Genomic DNA, 24,835 nt, shown 5'->3' with positions numbered 1-24,835 from the left:
TACAACAGAAAGAACAATCTTGCTATGGCAGAGAATATCCAATCCTCAAATAAATATATCTGAATTAATGCATTTTTAAAACAAAAACCCAATTTATTCACGTTGGAAAGTGATAACCACTCCTTGGCTGACAGCTTTGTGTGTTAGGTGTGCAGGTAAAGAAGTAACCTGACTTAATGTTCCTGTAGTTGCCTCCAAGACCTGAATTTCTGTGCTGTTTTCTCCTAGATATAGCCAGGCCCTCCTTTTAGAGCATCACCCCATGCCCTATGCAAAGTGCCTCACTACAAAATACATAGGTGAATACTCTTAAGTGTCTAAATATAGAATAGTGCAGAAATTAAAACTACAGCTCCATATTGAACGGCACATGTGTTTGTTATGGCCACAGCTGAAGTCCTGGTGTCACTGATGTCACGCACTTTTTTTGACAGTGCAATGACTTGATATGCCAGTCATAAAGGATCAGTATCTGGCACCACAAATCCTGTCTGCTGCAATTCTGGACTAGTGTAAGGAAGTTCTTTCATCCAAGTGATTTACCCAAATGATCCCCTTAAGCTAACAAGCCAAAAATCATAGCAAGGAGCTAGAGGAAGTAGCAGATTAACTACTGGCCCTCTGCCCTGTGGTGTGCTGGCACTTTTGCACTTCTTTTAGATCTGTTCCCTATGAACTCAACTGTACAAGCATGCTGAATGCAAGCACAGGCTATTTTATAACATTAAAACTCATAAACTGAATCTCTCACAATGGACTTCATTTTTCTTCTTGTTTTGGAGCGTGAAGATCTCTTACAGGATTTTAAGGGCAAAAATACAGACAGATCTTTGTGCTTAATACATATACTGCAACATTTGTACCATTTAGGTGAAAAGTTTGAAGGTAAAGAATGCATAAAATAGCATAAAGAAACTAAAACTTCTAATAAAATTGTGGAATACAAACTATTAACCGCTTAATTTTCCTTTAGCATCTCACTCAGCATATGAATATTTTTTTGAGGCATTCAAAATTTTTGATTTGGCAAGATCCTTAAGAGAATCCTGTTTAAAGACAATGTTGGTGAGTAGCACTTAAAGCAAAATCAAGTTTCTCCTATTGCAAGCAGTGTCCAACATGACACCTACTCTCCAGGCTGCCCCAGGTGCACATCACCCACCTGGCTGATGGTGCTCATGGCTCTCATGTAGCTCTCGTTGCGGGAGCGGAACTTTGGGGACGTCAGCAACCCTGCAGGGTCCAGGCTGTCCAGGCTCCTGTTGATGGAGACTTCGCTCACTGCCCTCAGGTAACTGTGGCTCCGGATCTGAAGCTTTGGTGAGTGTTCACTGGATATCCTGGGAGTTTTGGGTGGGGGAAAAAGAAAAAGAAAGAAAAAAGATATTCCATCAAATCCAAATGGCCTCGCCAGGAGTGAGAATAACCAGACGTTTTTCACCTGGAACAGCATGACTTGAACAAGCCATCACACATTCCTTGCATATTTATAAAATAAAGACCATGTCAGTACTTTTATTTGGATTACCCCACCCTTCTATTTGGTGGAAGGAAGAGAGAAGGAAGGAAAGGATTTTCTTTTCATGTTTTAGTAAACCATGTCTAAGCATAATGGCAAAATCACTTTCATTTTCTTTACTGACAGCAGAATGGAAAAATTTTACACTGTACTGATAATGACAGCATCCAGCATCCAGCAACCCTCCCCACTGTATGGGACTTTTGAAGTGACAATACTGAAATGACTTCACAAGTAGATTTTAAAAGAGCTAGAGGAATCATTGAGATGAGCAGCAGAGAAAGCCCTGTGGCCTTACAGAGATGAAAGCAGCAACCACCAAAACCAGCTGGGGGGGCGGATAAAGAAAGAGGAGGCCTGATAGTTAGATCAGCTGGATGATCCTAAACTTATCAGCTGAACGTCCACATCTCGAAATCCTGCTGGTGATGTGACTCTGACGTTCTCGTGTATATACTCGTGGAACGGGACCATTTCTCACGGAGCTTTCAAGGGTGTATAGGCCAATAGGGCAGGCAGATTGTACAAACCATGCAAAATGCACTCATAGTATGCCTTAACCTGGGAAATCATTCCAACAACTTAGGCCACCCGGTAAGGTTTGATATGCTTTAAATTTTATTTTAGACCTGGCTTAAGGCGCGAGTTAACAAAATGTATGCTAGGGAAGTAGCTTTACACAACGATGTCAAATTAGAAGTTTAAAAGCCACAGTTGTATTTCTAAAGTGATAACTTTGCCTACTTTTTCAATATAATGACAGGTGAGACGTACAATTAATCAAAACAAAACAAACCCCCCCACTTTCCCCAGGGAATTTTTACCTCTGCTGTATTCCTGCCATAAGTGCTAAGAGTCAGATAGAAACAATCCTCCTCCAGCTAGAAACAACCTGTGAGGTGTTTTATCCTCTGAATGTGCTGGCTAAGTGCTGTCTTCACAATCTGAGGCATCCTATAAAGATGTGAGTCACAAAAAGTGTATGAAATACACACGTATGAAATACAATTAACTTGGGGGATATGTCTTTTGAAAGAACTCATCAATGAATAAAGTATCAAAAGGGTGAATCTTTGATATATTTTTGGATTTTTAAATATTCTTCAAGTATCACAAAGCAAACTAATTAAAATAATAACTAAGTTTTCCATTTTAAAATATAAGTCTCACAGAGATGTTTACAGGTATATGAAAGAAAAATCTGTAACCAAATTACAGGCTTAATCTTTGTCTCCTAGTCTTTAGAAATACATGCACAGCTGACCTGAAAGAAGAGAATCCATTTTATGTCTCATTCCTGAAGCATTTGCAGATATTTTGTATTCAAGTGTCTAATGATGGTAATTAGTATCAGCAATTTCCCAGTGGCATGCACAATTCTGGTAATTGTCAATGCATTTTGGGAGGATGATTCCATTGTGTAATCGCTCACCTAAGTAGTTCAGAAACTAGGTCTGTTTCTGAATGGTCCAATACTGTAAGAAAATCGAGGCCATCTCTACAATACCATATTCTCTGGCAGCTGATTACCTACCTAATAAAAATACGTAAACTTATGTTAATTCCTTGATACTCCTGTCACAAGATGAAGAGAAAGCCTTTGCTTGCCATTTTCACTGTGCATACAGTGCAGTACAGCAGCCATTTCCATACTCTTTGACTCCTTACATCACTGTAGCGGTTTGGTCCAAAATACTCATTACTGTTTACCTTCTGTGAGATAAGAATTAGGAGAAGAGCAAAGCAGACACCAAACTTGAAAGAATATAAAGAAGTTTATTAACAGACCCAAAAGAGGGAAAAAAAAATAAAATCATACCACACCTTCAGAACTCTTCTCCTCCCTTCTCCCACTGACAATGTAAAAAGACAACCCTTGAGATGTTCAGTCTGTTTACCCCTTCTGTAATAGCCTTGTTCAGTCCATTTAGGAAGAGGAGTCTCTCTTGCCCATGCTAGGAAAACATTATCACAACGAGACAGCCGCCCGGGCTGGTTCTCTGCTCGCGTGTGAGTCCCTTCCCTGACTTGCAGCTTTTCCCACAACTGCTTTCGAGGGTCCACTCTTGAGCTAATGGGGTACCATTTTAAGGTTGAGCCATTCAGAAACAAAAGTTCTCTTCACCCATCTCTGGGAGCATCATCTCTAAGAATAGAGGCCCTGCTCCTTCCCTGGGAGCAAAGGGTCTTCCTCATCTTCATCTCTAGGACTATCTCTGGGAGCATCTCTAGGAACTGAGGTCTTCCCCTTTCCATGTGGAGCAAGAGTCCTCATCGCTTCCATCTCTCCCTGTTCAAACTTCTCATCAAATTACAGCTACTTCAGCATCTGCCTATCTCAGCACAGGTGCTTTTGCTCACAAGTACAAGTTGAACACTCCACCCCCCATGCCTTCATGAAATTACAACGGGTACTCTCATACATCATAGCTTTACAACAGAATTTCAGCTTTAAGCATCTCCTCTTTCTTCTCCCTCAGGTTTTCAGCTCATCACAGCACTAAAAGGGTTAATCTCACCTAGGCCTTGCAGCTGGAATGTTGCTTATCGTTGTTGGTCACATGATCTTTGGTCGGACAGCGGTGCAGCTTCAGCTGAATCTTGGCTGCACTGGAGAGGGGGAGCTGAGCCGCTCCGGCTGCCCACAGCAGGGATGTGGGAGGGGTTCCATGGGTGGAACAGGGCCCATTGGCTCCAGGATGGCTGTGGCCTGGCCCAGCCTGGCCCAAGCAGGGCCTGGGCTGGGCCTGCTGGCCCCCACACGGGCCCCGCAGCCACCTGTCCCAGCACCGGCAACGAGAGAGCGCTCTGCCCGGGGTGTGTCTATTCTTAACTGTGGATCACAGAGGTGGTCACAATTTTAAGTGGTTTAAAGAATTGTCCATATTCAAACTGGCCAGCTGATAGGTTCTGTCAGGTCATAGAGGAGCTGTAAGAGCCCCTTTGCAAGAACATCACTTCCAAGACTATGCTTTGCTAACCCATGACAATCACTTGATTCCACATGACAAAACCTGAAGGTTTTTAGAAATCAGAGTAAGTGGTGCTCCAAACAACGCAAAAAAAGGGAGAAAAGTGGTGAAAAGACAATTGTTAGTAATGGTTACATTTATTTACTTCATTTTGGTAACTAACACTAACCATGTAACTCTTGAAAAAAAAATTATTGCCTGTTATTGAATTAAAAAAAAAATAGAATGAATAATTCAACAGACATAGTTTTTCTGATGCATGTGAGCTATTTCACCACGCTGCAGATCTGCAAACTGATCAGCATTGCCTGAAATGCATTTCCTAGATTGATTCAAAATGTGTTTTATGATTATGATGTGAACAGTTTGCTGCCAATATGTGATGTGCAAAATTCAAATAAGCTTGATTAGCTGCCAGTTAGTCAAATATGTCACCTGGGGTTTGTGGCTGCCCACTGATTAGCTGAGCTTGCGAGAAGACTGCAGCACATCACAAGATTCAATGCACAGATATTGCCAGGCAGAAATCTGCAAGTGCTGAGGCATGTGCCCTTTAAAGAGTGGAATCAATATAACAAGATGCAAGTATCCATAGCACAAAGATTTTACTGTGGCAGCTAGAGTAAAGATCATACAAGGTACTTATGGAAGTATCATGGAAAACCACCACAAAGAGTATAGAAATTAATTTTCTGTATGCATTAGTGTTGCATATTATTTTCCCAACTCTGCTTGAAACAAAGGAATTCCTCATAAAAGTAAATGTTTCCCTTTTTTTCAGATGTGGGTCGTCAGAATAGCTGCCTTCTTTTTGTTTTTGTTCCTCACTATGCAACTGGCCAGCTTGACACAAATCCAGAAACGTATTTTACAGGTGGCTGCTTATCTTAGTCTGTGCACTCCTCCCAGCTCTTGTGCAAACCAGAGGAGGTAATTGGCTGCTGTTGAAGGAGGTGGCTCCTTGCTTACTGATTGCTACAATCTCGGTTTCACTGGATGTAGTGGCGGGGGAAAAAAGGAAAATAGAAAGGATTTAAACATAGAGAAAGAAACATTGAAGTCTTGCATTTATAATGATTACTGCTGCTTTTATAGCTGTGTAATAAATCGTCACTATGTTCTACAGTAAAGTTTAATGAACAGCTGAAATGCCACTGGAAATTTTGATAATATTCCACTCAGGCATAAATCTGACTATGTATGATGTGCAAGATCTGAATGAATAATTAATTTTCTTGGAGTTACTATTACCAGTAACCTGTAAATGAAAATACCTTTTTCTTCCTTGAGAGTTCAAGTCCACCTCTTATTTATCCTGCATTACCTAAACTTCTGTTTGTGCCATCGTAATTTCCACAACTAAGTACAACATGCCAGAGACTGAGACTTTGGGACAGCTCTTTGGCCAATACAAAATGGTCTTTTGGCTCCACTCACTGCATTGGATGTATTAATGGGCAGAAGTGGGATGTGAATTATTTAGGTTCTTAAACTAGCTCCTTAAGCACGCTCCATCATTTCTGTGCCGCACTCACAAGTGGCAGGTCCTCACACTGGCTGCACCACGCTTTTTCCCCACACTGCTGCCCTTGGCCCAGGCCTCACGCCAGAGGATGGGAGCACAGCCACAACAGCCACACACTGATACCACACAGGGTGGGAGGCGAAGCACTGCTGGATGTGCTTCCCAAAAACCACAGCAAGAGGCACCAGGGAGAGATGAGTGCTCTGTGTTTCTGGTGCTCTGTTGTGGGTTTCCAAAGGGGACTGACAAGAGAAGGAGCCAGCCCTGAGCTGAGGTAGGTGGAAATGGAGTCTGCTGAGTCCCAGGAGATAAGTAAGTATTCCCCTGGGGAGAGGAAAGCAAGTGCCTCTGATCCACATGGTGCCTCAGAGAAGATCAAGATACCCGCCAATGAGGCCAAAATGCTACAGAAATTCCATGAGAAACTCTGAGAGGCAGGACAATGTTCATTTAATCAGAAAACATGGTCTAGTAAAGCATCTGAACCAGAAGATCATGTAGGTTTTTCAAGGAAATCTTTGCATACTGCTCTGAGATTTCTGCTTTGTACATTTTGAACACACTGAGGCCTATTCTCCTGTTTTCATTCAAATAGAGAAACGAAAATATTTAAAATGTGCACATCTAATCACCCTACCACTGTTGCAACACGCATGTTAGGAAATATTTTTAACTTGCTGTTACACATATGTTTGTATTTACATGATATTAACATGATCTACATGATTTAATTCAGATAAAACCACATTCTGGTCCCTCATTTATTTGATTATTTGCAGAATAAGTAGTTGGTTGGTGTAGGCATTTGTGAGAGGAGCTAGACTCAGTTGCTTTGCTCTGGAGGCTACAGGGAAGCCGGAGAGGGACCCTTCATCAGGAATTGTAGTGAAAGGACAAGGAGTAAAAGCAACAAACTGAAAAAAGGAAAAGTTAGGTTAGATATTAGGAAGAAATTCTTTACTGTGAGGGTGGTTAGACAGTGGAACAGGTTGCCCAGGGAGGTTGTGGATGCCCCAACCCTGGCAGTGTTCAAAACCAATTTGGACAAGGCCTTGAACAGCCAAGTCTAGTGGGAGGTCCCTCTCCATGGAGGTGGGGGAGGCGGCTGGATGATCTTTAAGGTCCATTCCAACCCCTTAACATTCTATGATTCTGTGATTCTTTATCAAAGGGTTCAAAATGCAGTGTTAGTAATTAACAGGGAAATAACTTTGATTATATTCCTGGAAGAGTTCCTGTGCCTTGAAAATGTCTTTCAAATGACAAAGAGAAGATACACAACAGGGATTTACATGAGCAGGCAATTTTAGTTTCAAATATTTCCTTTTAATTTAGGAATGCACAATGTACTCTGTCATACATGTGCTCTTTATAAAAAGCACTTTCATTTATTACATTTCATTTCTGAATGAAAAAAGGGAAAACCAAGCCTGAATATGTCTGCTTTTTTTTCCCTTTAGGCCAGACACAACATAAAAAAAGGTAGTCCTAAGACTGCATGGTCTTCTCCAAGTTTGGCAGTCAGAATCATAGCACAAAGCACAGTGTTGTGCCGGATAGGTACTGTGCTTTGCCAACAGAAAATGACAAAGCAGAGCAAAGTGAAAATCCAGAAACATGTCCCGAATGCTTCTGTAGGCCAGCAGAGGAGTGTGCTAAAATTTGCCTTCAAACAAAGAGGAAGACCTCAAAAACATACCACATGCAACACGAAACCGAGAAAAAATAAACCTCAAAGCCACCACTACTGTTAAGTATCCCAGCTCTCAATTTTGCTGAATACAATGGACAGCTCGGTTCCACGGGGATTAATTATCCTCTGCTGAATATCCCACCTCTGGTGTGGCTGGTGGGCACATCCAACTTACATTTCTGTGCTTAATTTTATTTGCATTTTAGTGTTGCTAGAAGGTAGAATAATCCAGTGCAGCCTGACACAAGGTGAACGTTGAAGGACATCAGAGAGGAAGATGTAGAGATCAATTTGCTGATGTGCATCTGTCTGATCCTGGTCATGACACGGGTCAACCAGGCTGGGGTAATTTGTTCATGCTGGCACCTATGTTCTGCTGCTTTTTGGTGCGGTGAACACGGAGCTGTCATGTCACTGAAGGAGACAAAGGCAGCATAGGAACAGTTCTTAGCATTTGCCCTCCCCACCCTGGATTTTTCTGGGTTTGAAGATCTCCTTTTGTGTTCTTGTTTATAAACCAGTGAACCTCTGCATGGGGATTTCCTGCCTTGAAGCTAAAAAAAAAACCCCAATCAAACCTCTCTTTAAGTCCCGACCCAGCTAAAGGGTCAAGTGTGAGAAAGAAAATTCTAAAACTTGGAGATACCTGTAAAAAGCTTATCTCCTGAAGAGCAGGTCAATGTCATCAGCATAAAAATGGCATTTCTTCCTTTTGCTTCTACTACCAGACCACAAGTTGTCCTTGCTGCATGGACCAACCAACACATGCTACAAAAGTGCACAGACATGCCTGTGACACAGTTTTTCCCATGCTGAGAAGAGGCAGAAATTGCAGTATGGTGTATTTGTCTCTGTCTGATTTTTCAGATTCTCATAGGGATATAGAGGAAAGCACATAAAAAGGAAAAAACCCAGTCCAAAAGTCCCCACAATGTGGTGTCATGCATCTCTAACGTCTATCTCCAGCTGTTGTGCAGTTTTTGAGTGAGCACAGGGTGTCCTGCCAAGGAGCTTCTGTTTGTTTGATTGAGGGCAGCAGGAACTGGATCAATGTTTTATGGTAGAAAATGTTTCTAAAAAGCCCAGTCCCTTTTAAAACCCTCCACGTCTGACTACTGCCAGCTTCAGAATAAACCATGGGACCACTTTATGATTTTGTTACAAACCTGCTTTCCTCTCAAAGGATGGAGAATCTTTGGGGTTTTTTTTTTCTCCTTTTGGGATGTGGAGGTATTGAGGTTGTATGAATTTATTTCATGAGCAATCTTTAGTTATTAAAATATTAGCAAACAAAAATGACTGCTGAATAAAAATTCCCGTATAAATTAAAGCAAATCTTCCCTGTTATCTCAAAGATCCTCTCAGGTGCTTTGTACAATCAAAAAAACCACAGACTGATGTATTTAAGGAATATTTTCCTTGTCTTTGACATACCATATTTTCTCCTTGCTTTCTAGACATGGTGAAAGAATAGAGCACAGCACAAATGTGGCACATATGCAACTGAGTTGGCAAGAAAAGCAGATGGAAGATGATGCAGACAGACATTATACAATTCTCTTTAATCAGAAATCTGGTCTACATGCTAGTTCTGATTGCCATGTGTGGGTGTGTGTGTGGGAATAGTTGTGAACACTCGTTTCTTCCACCCCAGAGAGTGAAAAGAGATTCTGAAAAGTAGAAACAGTTCAACCCAGATGAACCAGCTCAACCCAGTGATGCCAGGGTAAGCTGCTTCTGTGTAAAACCAGACATTTTTTGTTTACACTAGAAGGCAAATTCATCCTATCTTATCACAAGAAGCAGGGTAAGATATAGCATTGTTGAGAACAGCCAGCTTGAGAAGAATAGTTCTCCTCTCTGAGGACCCTCTGAGGAAAGCTGTCCCCCTATTGCCAATCTTACTGGGTACATGTTCAAAGGGGTTTTTGGAGGTCCTTGCTGGAGGCAAAGTCTGAGCCTAGACCAAATGCATGACATGAGTTTCTTGTCTTTTTCAGCACAACCCTCTTTTGAGTTGGTGCTATGATCCCAGGAATCAGTGCTGCTCAGCACAGAGGAATATATTTACCCAAGCTGGAAAAGATCTTGCCTGTATCAGATACATGGGACTAAGAATGTAGACTGCCTGAGGGCCTGAGCAGGTCAGCCATACCCACAGCCTTGCCTGGAGCCCTTTGGACCCTGCTGGGGTGAGAATGAATCCCTGGCTGCTTTCCCTATAAAGCCCTCCACCACTGCTTTGATGAACTCTTACTTTGCCAGCACAAAAGTCATACCCTCCTTCCTGCAGAAGCCACTCCTGTAGATCTTCTCATCAAGACCAGGCTCATACACCTGATTCCACATCACTTTCCATTCTTGGTTACTTCAGTGCCACCTCTCCTTGCTACTGAGACTCAAAAGTCATCTGCAGTCTGCTCAGATGAAATTCTAATTTTAGTAATTCAAGCATTCCCCCTTGTCCTATCACTACATGCCCTGGTAAAAAGTCCCTCTCCAGCTGTCTTGTACACACCCTTTAGGTACTGGAAGGCTGCTTTAAGATATTCCCTGTTGCAGTCCTTATAAAATCACAGTCTCCACAAGCTCGGACCTCACCTGCTTAGCTAAATTTTCAGGTCTTCCCATTCATACATTAAAAGTTTGATTAATTCTGCTAGTGGGAACACCAAAGAATTACAGCTCTCTGCCAAATCACAAGAGTAAAGCAGTTACTTTTCAGGAATGTCACCTGGCTGTGTGCTGAGCTGGCAGCACAACCAGCTCTGCCTGCTTAGCACCACGATTTATGCAGGAGCTCTGGCTTGCTCCTGGGAGTGGGAGGATAGAGCTCCAGCTCACTAAAAGGCATCTTCTGGGCAGACTTTCCATAACTGAAAGGCCCTCTCGTGCTACTTCAAGTTACCATATTGGGCAGTATTTATCTACAAATCATGTTTTCTAAGTAAATACTAAGAAAGTATTTGCTCCAGTGAATGTCACTGCAGTATTTATTTAAAGAGCAATTTTTTTCTGAAAACTTGCAATGCACTTTGAGCTTTCAGTGTCTTCAACTCCACAGGTCCTCCTGGACTTGAAACCAGGCAATGACCACCCACACACTTCATGGCTATGTGCCTGTAAGCCCTGTCATATATCTGCATTTGAGTCACCTCCTTCATGAAGACATTGCCAAACATCCAGATTAGATTTGCATAAACAGCTCCCAGTGAGATTAGGAAAATATCTTAGTTTTGCAAGTCAACAACATTACTCCAAAACCTACACATACATAAGCAGCCACCTGCATTTTCCAAAAAATGCATTTTATATATGCAGCAATTTTTCACTTCCTATTCAATATTCTGCCACTTCAAAACTTTTGGTTACCTAGTAAAGGGAAATTAAAAAAAAAAAAAAAAGCAAAAGCCGCAGATTGAACACCATCTGTACAGATGTGCAACACAAGCCAAACTACTGGAGAAACTGAAAAGCAAGCACATTTTAAAGCAATGAGGAGGATAGGCTACTAAGTCTGCCATGGAGAAGGGAAAAATCCCAAATCCAACTAAGCTAAGGGGCTGAGTTCACCTTCTTACATCTCTGAGTAACAGCCCTACATCCAAATAAAAATTTGAGGCAGCAAAATCCACCACAAGGCAAAGCACACTATCTAACAAATGCTGTGAGTATCTCACCCATTGTGGGCACACATTATTTCTTGTAACACTTGCAAATTGTTGACCTGGAGTGTAAGATATGCTGGTGGTGACCATGGATTTTCTCTCCTCTTCTCTCTTGATGGAGTCATTTTGAAAGATCACAGATGCCCTCTTACTAAGTGGCTACTTCAGTATTCTCTATTTTAGCCGACTCCTGTTTGAAGAACACCAAGCAGTTTAAAATGCCTGAAGAGAAGCCTGCCTGTTCTTCTTTCATAAGCAAGTACTTCTCACTTACTACATTTTGTTTCTCTGCAGACACCTGGAAGATGGTGACTTGAAATAGGATCCAGCTACTCCTGAGGCACAGGGGTTGGGGGTGGGGGTGTGATAAGACAGAGCAATGAGCTCCTGGATAACTCTACAGCCATTTTCTCTAAGTGTGTCTGGGTAAGTACAGCTTGGAGCTCAGATATGACTTGCAGGTGTCTCTTCCTGATAAAAAAAGCAAAGATTTTTGGGGAAACTGACTAAGATAAAACCCTGCAATTTCTCCTGTCATACCAAAGAAGCTCGAAATAGTAACTTTTAATCTATGTTTTTATTTAAAGTAATGTCTGGGTTGCAAGTAATGTAAAAAAATGATGTTGTGCAGTAGGGTTTCTGGCAAATTCTGTACTGATAATCTGGGCAGGAGTCTGCTGCTCTGGGGGATTTTCCCTTTTCTCATTGATCTTACAAAGCAAAGCAATACCCCAGGAGCAGGGACAATTTCTCTCCATGTAACTTTACTAGAGCTATTCCTCAGAGGAAAAGGAGAAGCTACCACTTTCCTTTCACATGCTTTTACATCAAAAGAAATTGCTCAAAACAAGCCCAGCTGATTCCAAACCCCCAGTTATCCACATATATTTTAATATTCTCTCTTTCCATTACGAACTTTCCAGTTTTGTCTTGTGATAATTACAAAAGGACCTGCTTACTGTACTGAGATACAACATGAGGTGATAATCTGTTATTTCAGGTATATATATAGTGGTCTGGGAAAATTGTGTTGCCAATGCTCCTATAAACAGGGCCAAAGCACTAAATATCTCAAGGTGGAAGTCTGCAGTCAATTTCCATTATGAAAATATTCTGACAAATAGAAGTTTGTTGAAAATGTGAAATTATGCTTAACACACATTTTTAGATTTTTTTTGCCTCCTTATAAAAAAATCCCAACATATGCTTTCTGTGTTATAGGCTGTTGTTGGGCCAAACTTGTACAGAATAAATCCTGATAAAGTAGAACTAATTTTATTATTGAGTGTGAGAGAACCAAAGAAATAAATGGCTTAAGAAATTTGCATAATAATGCAAAATCCTGCTTGGGACTGTGTCTCGGTTTTGAAAGACAGGTGTCTGCTAAGGAAGGCAGAGGCCCCCCTTGAAGTGGCAGATATAACCCCTTTTCCCTCCAAGTTATTATATTTTGAAATCAAGGGCCTTTAGGCAAAGATGTGGGAAATAGGAATAACAGTTCTTTACTATATATATATGTATATAACCAGTCAAACAAAACAACAACAACTCTGGCAGTAACAGCAAACACAAACCCAGCGCCAGCCTTCTCGGCTGTCAGGCCCTTTCCCCTCGGGTGCAGTTCCGCTCGCAGCCGGCAGGGGCGCTGGCGGCTCCCGGTGAGCAGGGCAGGTGCGATGGTTCCCCCGCGGCTGCAGGGGGCGCTCCGGAGCGAGCTCGGGAAACCCGCGGCTCTGGTGCCCTGGGATCCCGGGAAGGGATGGAACAAAGGCTTCACAAACCCCTGGGCAGCCGATCCCGGAATCTCAGGAACAGCAGGCTGGAACGGCAGGGACGGACGCAAATCTCGGGTGGCAGGCGAGATGTATCCAGATGAGAAAACCCCACGGAGGCCCAGGCAGGCAGGGCGAGCAGGGCTACAGCGTAGCGAAAGCTCGAAGCAGCAGCGGGGCAGGGCAGCCACAGCTCGGTCTCCAGCAGGGCAGGGAAAAGCGGCTTTTGGGGTCCCGGCGTTGCTTCCAGCAGGAAGAAAGAACGGCCAAAAAGAAAGCAGCAGCAGCTCCTTTCTCTGCAGCTTCTCTCTCCGGACGCTCAGAGCGAACTGTCCCCACACCCAGGTGTAGACAAAAGAGTAGCCAGGCCCGCCCCACTCCCCTTTTTGTCTTTCTTAAGTACAGCTATTTGTCCCCTAGCAACATGCATATGGGAGAAAATTCCTTTAACAGGAAAACCTAAGACTAAACTAAAACCCCAACAGACTGAAAGGGATCTTCTTTTTTTTCAATTCTTTAAAATAGGTATTTTTCAATAGCCTGAACCAGAAATGCCCTGAAACATTTAGGGTCTGTTAGTAAAGGGATGGACAACCAGTTGTCATGTCATTCATCACACTGTCAGTGTCAAGTACAATGATTCAGATGGAGGCCATGAGAATGTAAAAAATACTTCAAAAGAGTGGATGCCCTTCAGAGCTGTGGGACTTCAGAAGGGTTGTGCAGCTCGTTTAAAGGAAGAAAGCCTTAACAAGGTGCCTTCTTGACCTGTAAGAGTAGGCATTCTTATGTATTTCCAAATAGTTATTTGAATTTAATTTCCATACTTGGAATAGAAATACATGGTTTACTGAATTGGTACACTGCTCTTTTCCAATGAAAAAATAAAGCAAAAAAAGTTTAAAAAAAGGTGCAAATGTCTTTGTTTGCATTGAAGGGGGTAAAGCTAGTACCTTACAGATGACTGATTGATAGTGTGCTCTCTATCCCACGTAAATTACAAAACAAAGAAACACTTGGTGAATGAGTTAAGTGAACAACCCCTCTCCTTTTCAGAACATAATATACATGGTATATTATGGTGCAGGATACACGGTGAAGCTGAAGATGGCCTTCAGTCCTGCTCAGAAGATGAAAATACTTGAATATCTATGCTTTTGATTAAAACACCGTAAGAGAAAAAAACCAAAACAAACCCACAACGAAAGAACAACCCCAAAAAACCCCTCTACATTTTCTGGATAAATACCATCTACTGACATTTAAAACTGCAGGCAATTGACGGTGGTTCATGGGTTCAGATTTCACTGTTGACTGAAATTTGCTGTGTGACCTGGAGGAGAAGTCATATAAACCCTCAGTCTCAGAAAACAGGTGTGTTAATACTTCCCTACAGAACCTCTGTGGCTGTAGGTGGCTTTGTGATGCTGAACTAAAGTCAGAAAACATAACTGAGCTTCTTTGATGGGAATGAATAAATTTTTATTGTATTACTGGAGGCTAAGGTCACAGAACAACTGAAATAGTAAACTTCAGCCCCAGAGACTGGTATTGTACATAAAGCAGAATACTTGGTTAATAAAGAGTAAAGAATGTTTGGAGTGATGGCCAAAGGGTGCTTTAGAAGAAGTATATTTTCTGATTAAAACCATTATTGAGTATGGATGGTGATTGGTATGGATATGATATCATCTCAAGTCAATGGTTTTGCTGTGGTAAGACAGAACTGCTTGAAAATATCTCCACCCTAACAAAACTTTAGTAACTAATTGAAAAGTTTAATGCCTAAAATGTCAATTTTAAGCAAACTGTAATGAAACTGTTATTACTTTCTAAAGCCTCACAAATCTTATGAGGAGGGCTGGAGTTTTGCCCTGAACTTGCATAATTTAATTCTGTTGTATGAGAAAGGACCCTCTTCCTCAGAGGAGCTCTTCTTTAAATGGCTGTTGTACATACAGCAGGTATTTTTATTGCTCTGTCACCTTGATTAGGAAAACAACAACATTATGATAACATAGTAATCCATTTCTTATTGTCAGGATCATCAGGGCAGAGACTTGTGTGATGATATTTGAACACCAGTATGTCTTTGTGTGCAGGTGGGATGCCACACACTGGTCTACTCAGTGTTCTGGGATTCTGGTTTCTCTTGTGATGTGCTGGGTAAGGGCCAATTTGTCAATCTATTGAATTCTGTCCCTCCAACTAAGTATACATGGGGGTTGAAGCTGAGCAAAATTAGGTTGAGCAACTCTGCAGCAGCTTTACATTTTCGGGAATTATCCAGGAAGGCATGGGTCAGTTCTTAATGATATGAACACACCTGAGCTGCTTGCTGTTGTATGGGCACGCACTGACATATCCAAGAAGATGGAAGAAGCACTAGTCCCCTGCTCACTGTCTAAACACAGCGTTGCACCATGACTAGATACGCTAAGCTGCTTTAAATTCATCACTTTTTCAATTTAGTATACATCAGAGATCAGCTGTGATAAATCACCATGTTGGACCACAGAAATGCAGAAGAACTGGGTCGACCTTCTTTACCTAACTGCTACGGGGAATCATACAATATAATGTACAGAAGGGATTGGAAAAGCTGGAGAACACTGTAGAGGTGACCTTGAAAAACTGCAAGTCTGGTCACATAACACAGCCATGGATGTGTACACAGGGGCACCATGGATTACCCAGCAGGCAGGGAGCTGGAGGGTGCTAGCCAGAAAAAAGTTAGTTCACAGTAGCTATACTAAGGGAATAATTCCTCGAGATGTTAATAAAGAGCTCCACTTACTGTCACGGGAGCCAGCCAGCCACTAGAGGGAGGAATGATCTAGTGCTGCCAACGACTGCTACTTATTATGCTTCTGCAATTCATTATGTTTTTCTTAAGGCTCATCTCATAAGGCTTGCAAAACCTTTCCAGTCAAAGGAAAAAAAATATCGAGCTTTCACAGTTGGCGAAGAAAGCACACAAACACAAAGTTCAAGGGCTCAAGAAACAGAAAACATAAAAAGAGAATCTGCATGTCTCCCTAGAATATATACTGATTTTTATATCCCAGATGAATAGTGGACCTGATTTTCAATTAATTAGGATTCATAGGGCAATTTAATTTCATAGCATTCAGCATATCATTACAAAAATTGTAGGACTGAAAGCTTTTTTATGTGCCTTTTGTGATTCAAAGTATTTTTTCTTGGTGACTAGAAAGGGCAGGTCAGTACTTGGGTTGAAGTGGTACTTTCCTTCTGTACAGAAACCAGCAACTTGCTAAAAATGTAACTTCCATGTTCTTTAGGGATAAAGCTATTTGAAAGTAGAAACCAAAGAAAAGCCCAACACAATAACACACTCTCAGTGGCTGCATTACTAATCTTGCGCCTTTCACTCCAGATTACTATGCTAAACATCCATTTATAGCAGGAAGGAAGCAATTTGGATATGTGAAGCAGGGTTTTGTGTGTAGAGCTATTCACTATTCACTGATAAGAAGATATTCAGTAACAGGAAAATGCTAAGTAAATTTTAAAAAGTTGTTTTTATCTGAAGAAAAGCAAGCAGTTAATGAGATAGGTAATTGCTAGATGTTTAGCTGGTCAAATCTTAGAGTTTTGCTAAAGGTCTGTCAACAGAAAAGTCTGAGTCACTTTTTTTTCCTCAACTTAGACAAATTCTGCAAAGTTAGCAGGTCCAGTTCTATCTTTCCAAACAGGAAAAAGGCAAGCTTAAACTCAGCAGAAAATTTTTTTTCATAAAAATACTGCAGAAAGCTCATGGATAATCTTGTTTTGAGTACACGAAGAGTTTGGGACGTAAGTAGAAAACTGCCCCTCCCCTAGCTCTTGTGGGTTTTACTGTCCCTGGCTCTTATTAGTCAATTAGCCTGCCATCAGTGTAGAACCATTGGTGCTGCTGTCTACCCTGTCCAAAGAAGAGAAATCAGGAGACAATATGTCAGAGACAAATCTTTCCCACAGCCTTACAAATGGCTTTTCATCAGAAAATTCACAGGTTTTCCAGGAACAGTCACAAACAGAGCATACAGTGGGAACCCCCTCCACTTAAGCAGACTGTGATTTTCAGTGTGTGGTGTGCTTGCTTCTCTGTGCAGCACACACCATGGCAGCTCAGGCTCCGAAAAGTACTAAAATATCTTTTCCTAGCTCTAAAGGCCTTTCCTATGGAAAAAAAAATTTAAAAAGGCATTTTAAGATTCCCTTCTGCTGTAGTGTGAAGAGTAACAAATACAAAGAAAATTTATAGAGAAGTGAGTGGGAAGCTGTGCGTTAGCATACGTGGGCAGGTAGTGGAGGGAAGAGGAGATGTATGACCAGCTGAAGGGCAGCATGCCCCCTGTGACAGTATGTGAACCACCTCTAGGACATATGTTAATGGTGGGTGTGGGCTGCATGGTGGTAAGAGATGGGAGGTCTGTCAATTTAGGAAAAGATCAAACCTATGAATTTCAGTAGACACAGCAAAATGCAACATTAATTAGTGTTATTCCTGGGAGTAGCCTGCTCCCCTCTGAGCTTTCACATGGCACAGGGAGAGCAAAGGAGAGAAGGGAAGCACAGCTGAGGAGGAACCACAAGAACTGACCCTTTTATTCCTTGGTGGGGCCTTGACAACCTCTGCAGTTCTTCCTCTGGCAGGGAAGCATGAGGATGATTTAACTTCTTCTCCCCATGCTGTGCCTCGCTGCTCTCGCAGTATGGTGGGGCTCTTCCCAGACATCTCAGTGAGCACAAGGAAATGGTGCCACAAGCCTCTTTTCAGGAGCACAAAACAGGAGTCAAGAGCAAGGGGACAGTGACTAACACTGACTGTGTTACCATACCTGCAGCCTCTTTAGACGGTTCTGTAATTGCTGCACTAACTGCAATGAATCAATCATCGTGACAACTCGATGCACAGGAGGTGAATGCCATTATCCCTTCTTGCCCAGAGCTGGAGGCACACAGATAGCCGTGGCTGGAAAGGGGCCAGGCAGGGAACAGCAGCAGTGGGATGTCCTTGGCCTGTGCTCCCGAGGGCACGGCCTCCTGCCATGGAGGCACAGCACGCTGGTGCGGGGGCCACACTGTCCCACTGCCTCTGCTTCCCTCTGGCAGAGCAAGGGGCATGACATCTGAGAGTTTTGCAATTTCAGTCCTTCATTTTAATTGCTCGGCTGATCCGCCCCTTCCCTACTGGAACAATTCAAGCCAGGCTCTCCTTCCAGGTGCACCCCTCAGGCTCTTTTTCAACCTGAGAAACACCACACAGCAAAATCATACCTTAGAGTGATCCTGAACTATAATTAACCTTAGTGTATCATTTTAATGGAAGAGAAAGCAGTTACATTTGTCTGAATTCAAAAGGACTTGGAAGAAGAGTGGCAAGATAATGTTATTTTAACAAGCAGCTTGATTAATTCATGGCAGAAGTTATCATCCCATTGTGTTGGGTAGGAGGCTGACATTTAAAACCTCGTATCAACTTTGTCCAGAGGAGAAAAAAGCCTTGATAGCTCAGATTTTAAATGAGACTTGAGACACTTGAGACTTGTAAACAACCCACTGCAGAATCCAGCACTGAGGATCCAGATCCCAATTGCATAGTATTCCCAAGGACTATCAGAGAAACAGTCAACAACCATTTTTATGTGTCTTATTCCTATTAAGTCTCATGCCTTAGGGAAAAAATCCCCAGTGTTGATTTCATGAATGGTGCATGCCTCCCTATGGAGCACAATGCCATCCCAATGAACGTCTCAGGCCTCTACTGGGGGCAGTGGGTAGCCCAGGGAGAAGGGCAAGGGATTTACATTCATCTCAGATCTAACCTGGATCATATCTAACCTTCCCACACTGGCTTCAGTGCTGCCCATGACAGAGGCACTGAGGGAGTAACTGTGAAATACAGGATAGCACAAAAGAAACTGTATGATTCAACTCATAAGTCAACTTTTACCTGTGTTTGGCTACTAAACATGACTAATTTTACTGTTCATCTCTAGAAATATAAATATTCTATTTATGAAAAGGGTTTAGATTTTTTAAAAAGTATTGATAGCTGTTGTAAAAGAGGCATGCAAATAAACCTCCAGAAAATCTAAAATTGGAGTTTTAAGTTTTACTTTACATGTCAACTTTATTTTATCCTTTTATTTAAAAATATTCCTTAAAAATAAAGAACCTTCCTCTACGTATTATTTACTATTATCTATTTTGTACCTGGTTTAAAGGAATAACATAAAATAAAACACATAATCTGGGAACATATTCAAAAGAAGAAGAATCTCTACAACATCAACATCAAACTACAAGCCTGTTTTTAAAGAGACAGCTATTCAGGTGATTCATTGTTTGTATGAACTTCAAATGGATTATTTTATTATTCTTTGCGCTGTTGCCCTTAAGGGAACTGGTTACATTAAATAACAAACTACCATTATATGGACATACTGATTCCGAGAACAGGGGAAGAAATATAGTCATAACAGGCAATTTCAATAGAAAATGAGGGCTTGTCAATCTTCTGCCAGAGGCAAAGCACTCAGATGGATACCACAGTCATCACAGAGATATAATGAATCTGATTAGCTTCTCTGGAGAAAGAACAGTTAGAGCTGATAGGATAAAGCTTCCTCAGCACTCACGTGTGTTTGCACAGGGATCAGTGTGCAAGGACCACCTGACCGCTGGCCAGTGACAAGGGCACCTCAGCTGCCGGGCTGTGGTTCTGAGCCACTGCAGCAACTTCTGTCTGGAGAAATGGAGCAGGGAGCAAACCCAGTTGCTGAGGAAATCACTCCAAAGATAGCTTGAAGCGTGACTGAGTGCAGCTACCCACCACGTGTATGGTGGCAGCAACGGAGCACCGAAGCTGAAGGAAGGCAGAGCTGTTTTCAACACAAGCTGCACGCCTCCCGGATGAGAAAGGATGCAAAGAGAAGGATCCAGGAGTGCTAACAGCAGACTGGCTCTAGTCAGGATGAGGAACTGTGGGATGAAAGAACTGTGAAAGACTCAAAAGAATGATGTTAGTAACTGCACTAATGGAAAAAAAATTAATAATTAAATGACCACTGATGAAATTCTAGTAGGAGGATGTATAAGGATGAGGGTTATAATAAATGAAAGCAGAAGAAGCTGCTACATACTGATTATTTTCAAAGTGTGAAATTCACTTTGAATGAAATTCACTATGAAAAAGGAAATAAAATAAGCAGTGGGGAGGTAGAAATAAAATAAGCAGTGGAGAGGTAGAAATACAGAAATAGTTGAGAGGACATTCATTCACTGAGTGAAGGGGCAGTGACTGTAATTGTGCTGCTCTTCATGCAAGCCTTGTCTCTTTTAATGGAGAAAGGACACTTAGCTAAGTACTGAGGTTTATAGGAATAGTAAGGAATCACTTATTAAAAAAAAAGAGAGAGAAAAGGGACAATAGAAATAGTGAGGTAGTGCTGACATTAATTCCAGCCACTGTCAGTCTAACATCTTATTTATGAATAAGGCATCATCCTCTCGGTCTCAATTCAAACTTGTTCATCACAGGTAAACAACAATTACTTTGTGCCCTTAGTCAAATGATCTTTATGTAGGGAGCAGGGAAGTGGTGGAGGGCAGGAAGTAATAGACAGAGAGTTACTGCTCAGCTCAGAAATGACATCCTACCCAACAGCAAATGACTGAACAACTGCAGTGGAACAGCCTGACTCACCAGCATTTCAAACAAGTCTGAGCAACGTTTCTCTGCCAAAGCCTTGCTGTCTCACAGCTTACAGCCACATGGCTGACATGAGTCCAACAGATCCTGCGCAAGGCTGAAATCCTTGGCTAGAGGTTTAGAGTGGACCTTATTGACAAGGCAGTGCCAGTGTTTCTGAGATTTCTAATGTTTTTGATTGCAACTTCATGAGGATGGTTTAATGATGTGTTGATTACATCCCACTAGAATAGGGAAGAAAAGACCTATCAAAGTTTTCTACCAAAGTAGAAATTGTCGCCCCTTAAAATTTCATCTTTTATAAATATAAATTTATCACTTCTACAACTCGGTGTCATTGACAGCATTTCACCGAGAGTGTTTCTAAGTTTTCTGCATTATGTATTTATCCTTATTTTTGAGATTTATGCAAAGTTCAGAACCAAACTGTTTCTTTACATGCAATAAAAACGAACTAGCAGTTTTAAGCTTTGTAAAACAAACAGGAGAAGTAATAAATGAAATAAGAACCTTATATTATTTGGCATTATAGTACATCTTCCAATTTTTTTAATGCAGACAGTACTAGATACTGATCGTTGTGAGAGAGTTTTAGTAAATGTCTGTCTATATCATAACTATTTTGGTGTGATAAAGTAATAAATACTAACTGAATATTTTTAGGACTAACCCAAGGAGAACTACCTCCCGAAAGTAGTTACTCAAGGTTTGCTTTCAAGCATAGAGTAATGAAGGCTTAGCACAGATTTGCTATAGCAATTGTCATATATAAAACAGGAGAGATTTACATACTAGTCCAGAAATCTCCTGAGATTACCTTCAGCATGATACATCACTGTCACAGTGCAGAGCTGCACAGATACAGCTCAAGCATGTCTGCCAGCCCAACATCACTTGAAGAATGAGAAGGATTTGGGTGCTGTGGATGTGGCTGCTGGCATTTGGGGATGACAAAACCAGTTAGTGCTTTCTGCAGTCACTGGGCTTGCTGGAGGCAAAGCTGCTGGGCAGCTGGGGTGCAGGCTGGTCAGGTAGCACATCCCTTCTGGAGGGGAATGGGAAATTGCTGTGAAGCTCAGCTGCAGATGGAACCACAGAAATCTCTCACAAGAATTCAGCAGCTGCTGCAAAGGTGCTTTCAACAATTTTTTTTTCACGCCAGCAAATTAAACAATGATTGTATGATGGTTCTCTGCCTGTGTGGTGTACAATGGGTAACAAAGCAGGTACAATGTAAAAATGCCTTTAAGGATTTCCCCTCATTTCTCCACTCCTGAAAAGATTTATAACTTCATTAGGAGGAGAGGAGATTTTAAAAAGTCAAGTCTCTTTAGATGAACTTTCATTCACACATGTCACAGGGAGCAGAGTGGTATTTGATGCTGCACCTATTATAGGGGCCATATACTTTCTTTGCTGCCCCATGCTCCCACTCTTCACCCTGCACCCAAGCCAGCAGAGAATTACTAAATTAAGCTGAAAGTTGCTCTATTTTAGCAGTAATACAATCCTGGAAAATAGAAGAAACAAATAACTGGGTATCACATGACTTAGATAGTATCTTTTATTTGTAAGAGCAGAAAAAGTCTTCATTTTCATCTCTCTTTGTCTCATACTAATATGATGCAAATTAACAGAAGATCCCAAAGCATGTCCGCAGAAACACTGTTTGTCTTGTACTTTCACATCAAAACTAAAGCAATATACATTATTTTAACTTTTTCCATTTTTAATACGAAAGGGCTCCACCATTTCACAGTGAGAAAAGATTGCACTTCTAGCTGATCAGAATAGAAAATCATTATGAATAATTAACTTAATTATTGTTGCCTGTTTGCTTGTCTTGTTATGTAGAATATTAAGGACTCCAGACTGATTTTTTTTTTGCAAACGCACATCTCATTTTACGCCTGTGAATTTTCTGCATGGCAGATTCAATATATCAGCTCAGCTCCCCTTAGCAAACTAAACCAGATAGTACAAGATCACATACCAAGGGTCAAGCATGGTATGGCTGGCAGCAGTGGGAACATGATTTCAAATCCCTAGCAATGAAATAACATTTAAAGAACATGAAAGAACTGCACAGCACTGCTGTGGGTGGGATATCTAAATTTACTGTTCAACAGCAGGCCTTCAGGAATAATTTGGTCCTGATGAGAGCTTTATTTTTATATTTAAAAAGTAAGCTAAGAAAAGGAATTAAGAACAGTGATAGTGGGTATATTCAATAGCCTGAGAAAGACAGATAGAGAATAAAAAAAGATAGGTCTGGAGGGATCTTCAAGAGGTCATTCGGTCCCTCCTTCCACCCTAAAGTAGGATCAGCGATACCTAAATTTGTCCTGACAGTCTTTTTTTACCCTTTTCTTGAAAATGTCCAGTGGCGTGATGTCTTTTGGCAATTCACTCCCACGCCTAACTATCATTACTGCTAGGAAAATTCTCATAACATATAGGTTGTGTATGCCCTTGCAGTCTTAGGCAGTATTTTTTTTCTTGTCTCCACTGGACATTATTAACTCCCTTTCTTGAGGCAGCATTTTAAGTATGTGGGAAGAAGTAGGGCTAAAAATAAAGAAGACCAGTTTTGCATGTAAACACACATGTTGGCTCTGTAAAGACTATACACTGAAAGAGATGGCTCAAAAACACATTTTGGTTCAGCAATTATAACTGTGCTTCTTAACACAAGCCCTAGAAATACCCATTTGACACATGAAGTACAGTGATAGGCTTTGCTTTTTAAGTGATAACAGTCTTACCTTCAACATCATTTGCTTTAAAATGCATAAATGTTTCTAGGATTTAATTGAGAGAAGCTAAGATGTTGGAAGTCCTAACTTTCATCTGTAGCTATGTTCCATATGAAGCTAAATCTTGTGTACAAGTGAAGCAGATGACTAGATACAGGACAAGGATTTTCGCGTCTGCAAGTAAGACAATCATCTAAATGAGGTTGCTGCTTTTCTTTCACAGATTACTGACTTCCAAAATTGTTCTATAGTATTGCCAAAAAATCATATTTTGCCTAGAAAAGTTATAGGCTTTTTCTTTTCTTCGTCAATGTTTATGCCTGGAGAAGAGAAGGCTCTGGGGTGACCTTATCGCAGCCTTTCAGTACCTAAAGGGGGCCTACAAGAGAGCTGGAGAGGGACTTTTTACCAGAGCATGTAGTGATAGGACAACGGGGAATGGCTTCAAACTGAAAAAAATCAAATTTAGATTAGGAAGAAATTCTTAACTCTGCCTGTGGTGAGACACAGGAAGAGATGGCCCAGAGAAGTTGTGGATGCCACATTCCTGGAAGTGTTTAAGGCCAGGTTGGACAGGGCTTTGAGAAACCTGGTCTAGTGAAAGGTGTCCCTGCCCATGGTGGGTGGGTTGGAACTTAATGATCTTTAAAGTGCTGTCTAATCCAAACCATTCTATGGTTCTATGGACATTCTTATGTAAGTTTATTGTTACAGTATGATTGCCTCAAATTTCAGCAAGCAAAGGTAAAAGTACAAGTGGGACAACAACAATAGAATACATCACAGATTACAACAAAATTTTCACTTCTCATCTTAGAGAAACAAGAAGTAATATTTATACCAATGTGGTAATACTGACATAACAGAGCATATGTAGCTGGGTGTGGACTAACAGAAAGTTAAGTTTTACAGTGTGATAAGCAATGACTGCTACCAGTGAGACTGTAATACCTAGGGAATCTCAGTTTCATTGCGAGATAAACTGGTGGGGAACACCACAGAAGTAGAGAGGAGGAGTGTTTATCCTAACCATGTCCTGTGCAACGAAACATAGGGATGTCCTGTCTCCACAGATGATTGTGGGTTCATTTCTGTGCTGTAAAGGCATCCATACTTCTGTGTATGGAGGACACAAAACCTTGAAGGGAACCAGCCATGGGGGACAAGATTTCTCTCATGCTTGTCAGTGATACTAAGCCTTAACTGA

At 41.4% G+C, this 24,835-nt stretch overlaps 1 protein-coding gene across 7 annotated transcripts in view; it reads right to left on the bottom strand.

The window, feature by feature from the left end:
• The window catches only part of DLGAP1 (DLG associated protein 1), a 415,626-nt gene that overhangs the window by 95,294 nt on the left and 295,497 nt on the right, over window positions 1-24,835 (bottom strand). For all 7 annotated transcript variants that reach the window (XM_048289360.1, XM_048289355.1, XM_048289356.1 and 4 more), the window contains one exon: window positions 1,163-1,340. In XM_048289360.1, coding sequence (XP_048145317.1) covers window positions 1,163-1,340 — 178 coding nt within the window. The remainder of the gene's footprint in view (window positions 1-1,162; window positions 1,341-24,835) is intronic.

This window comes from Corvus hawaiiensis, chromosome 30, assembly GCF_020740725.1.
Source record: "Corvus hawaiiensis isolate bCorHaw1 chromosome 30, bCorHaw1.pri.cur, whole genome shotgun sequence".
NCBI lineage: Eukaryota > Metazoa > Chordata > Aves > Passeriformes > Corvidae > Corvus > Corvus hawaiiensis.
This window is presented reverse-complemented; position numbering and strand designations above follow the sequence as displayed.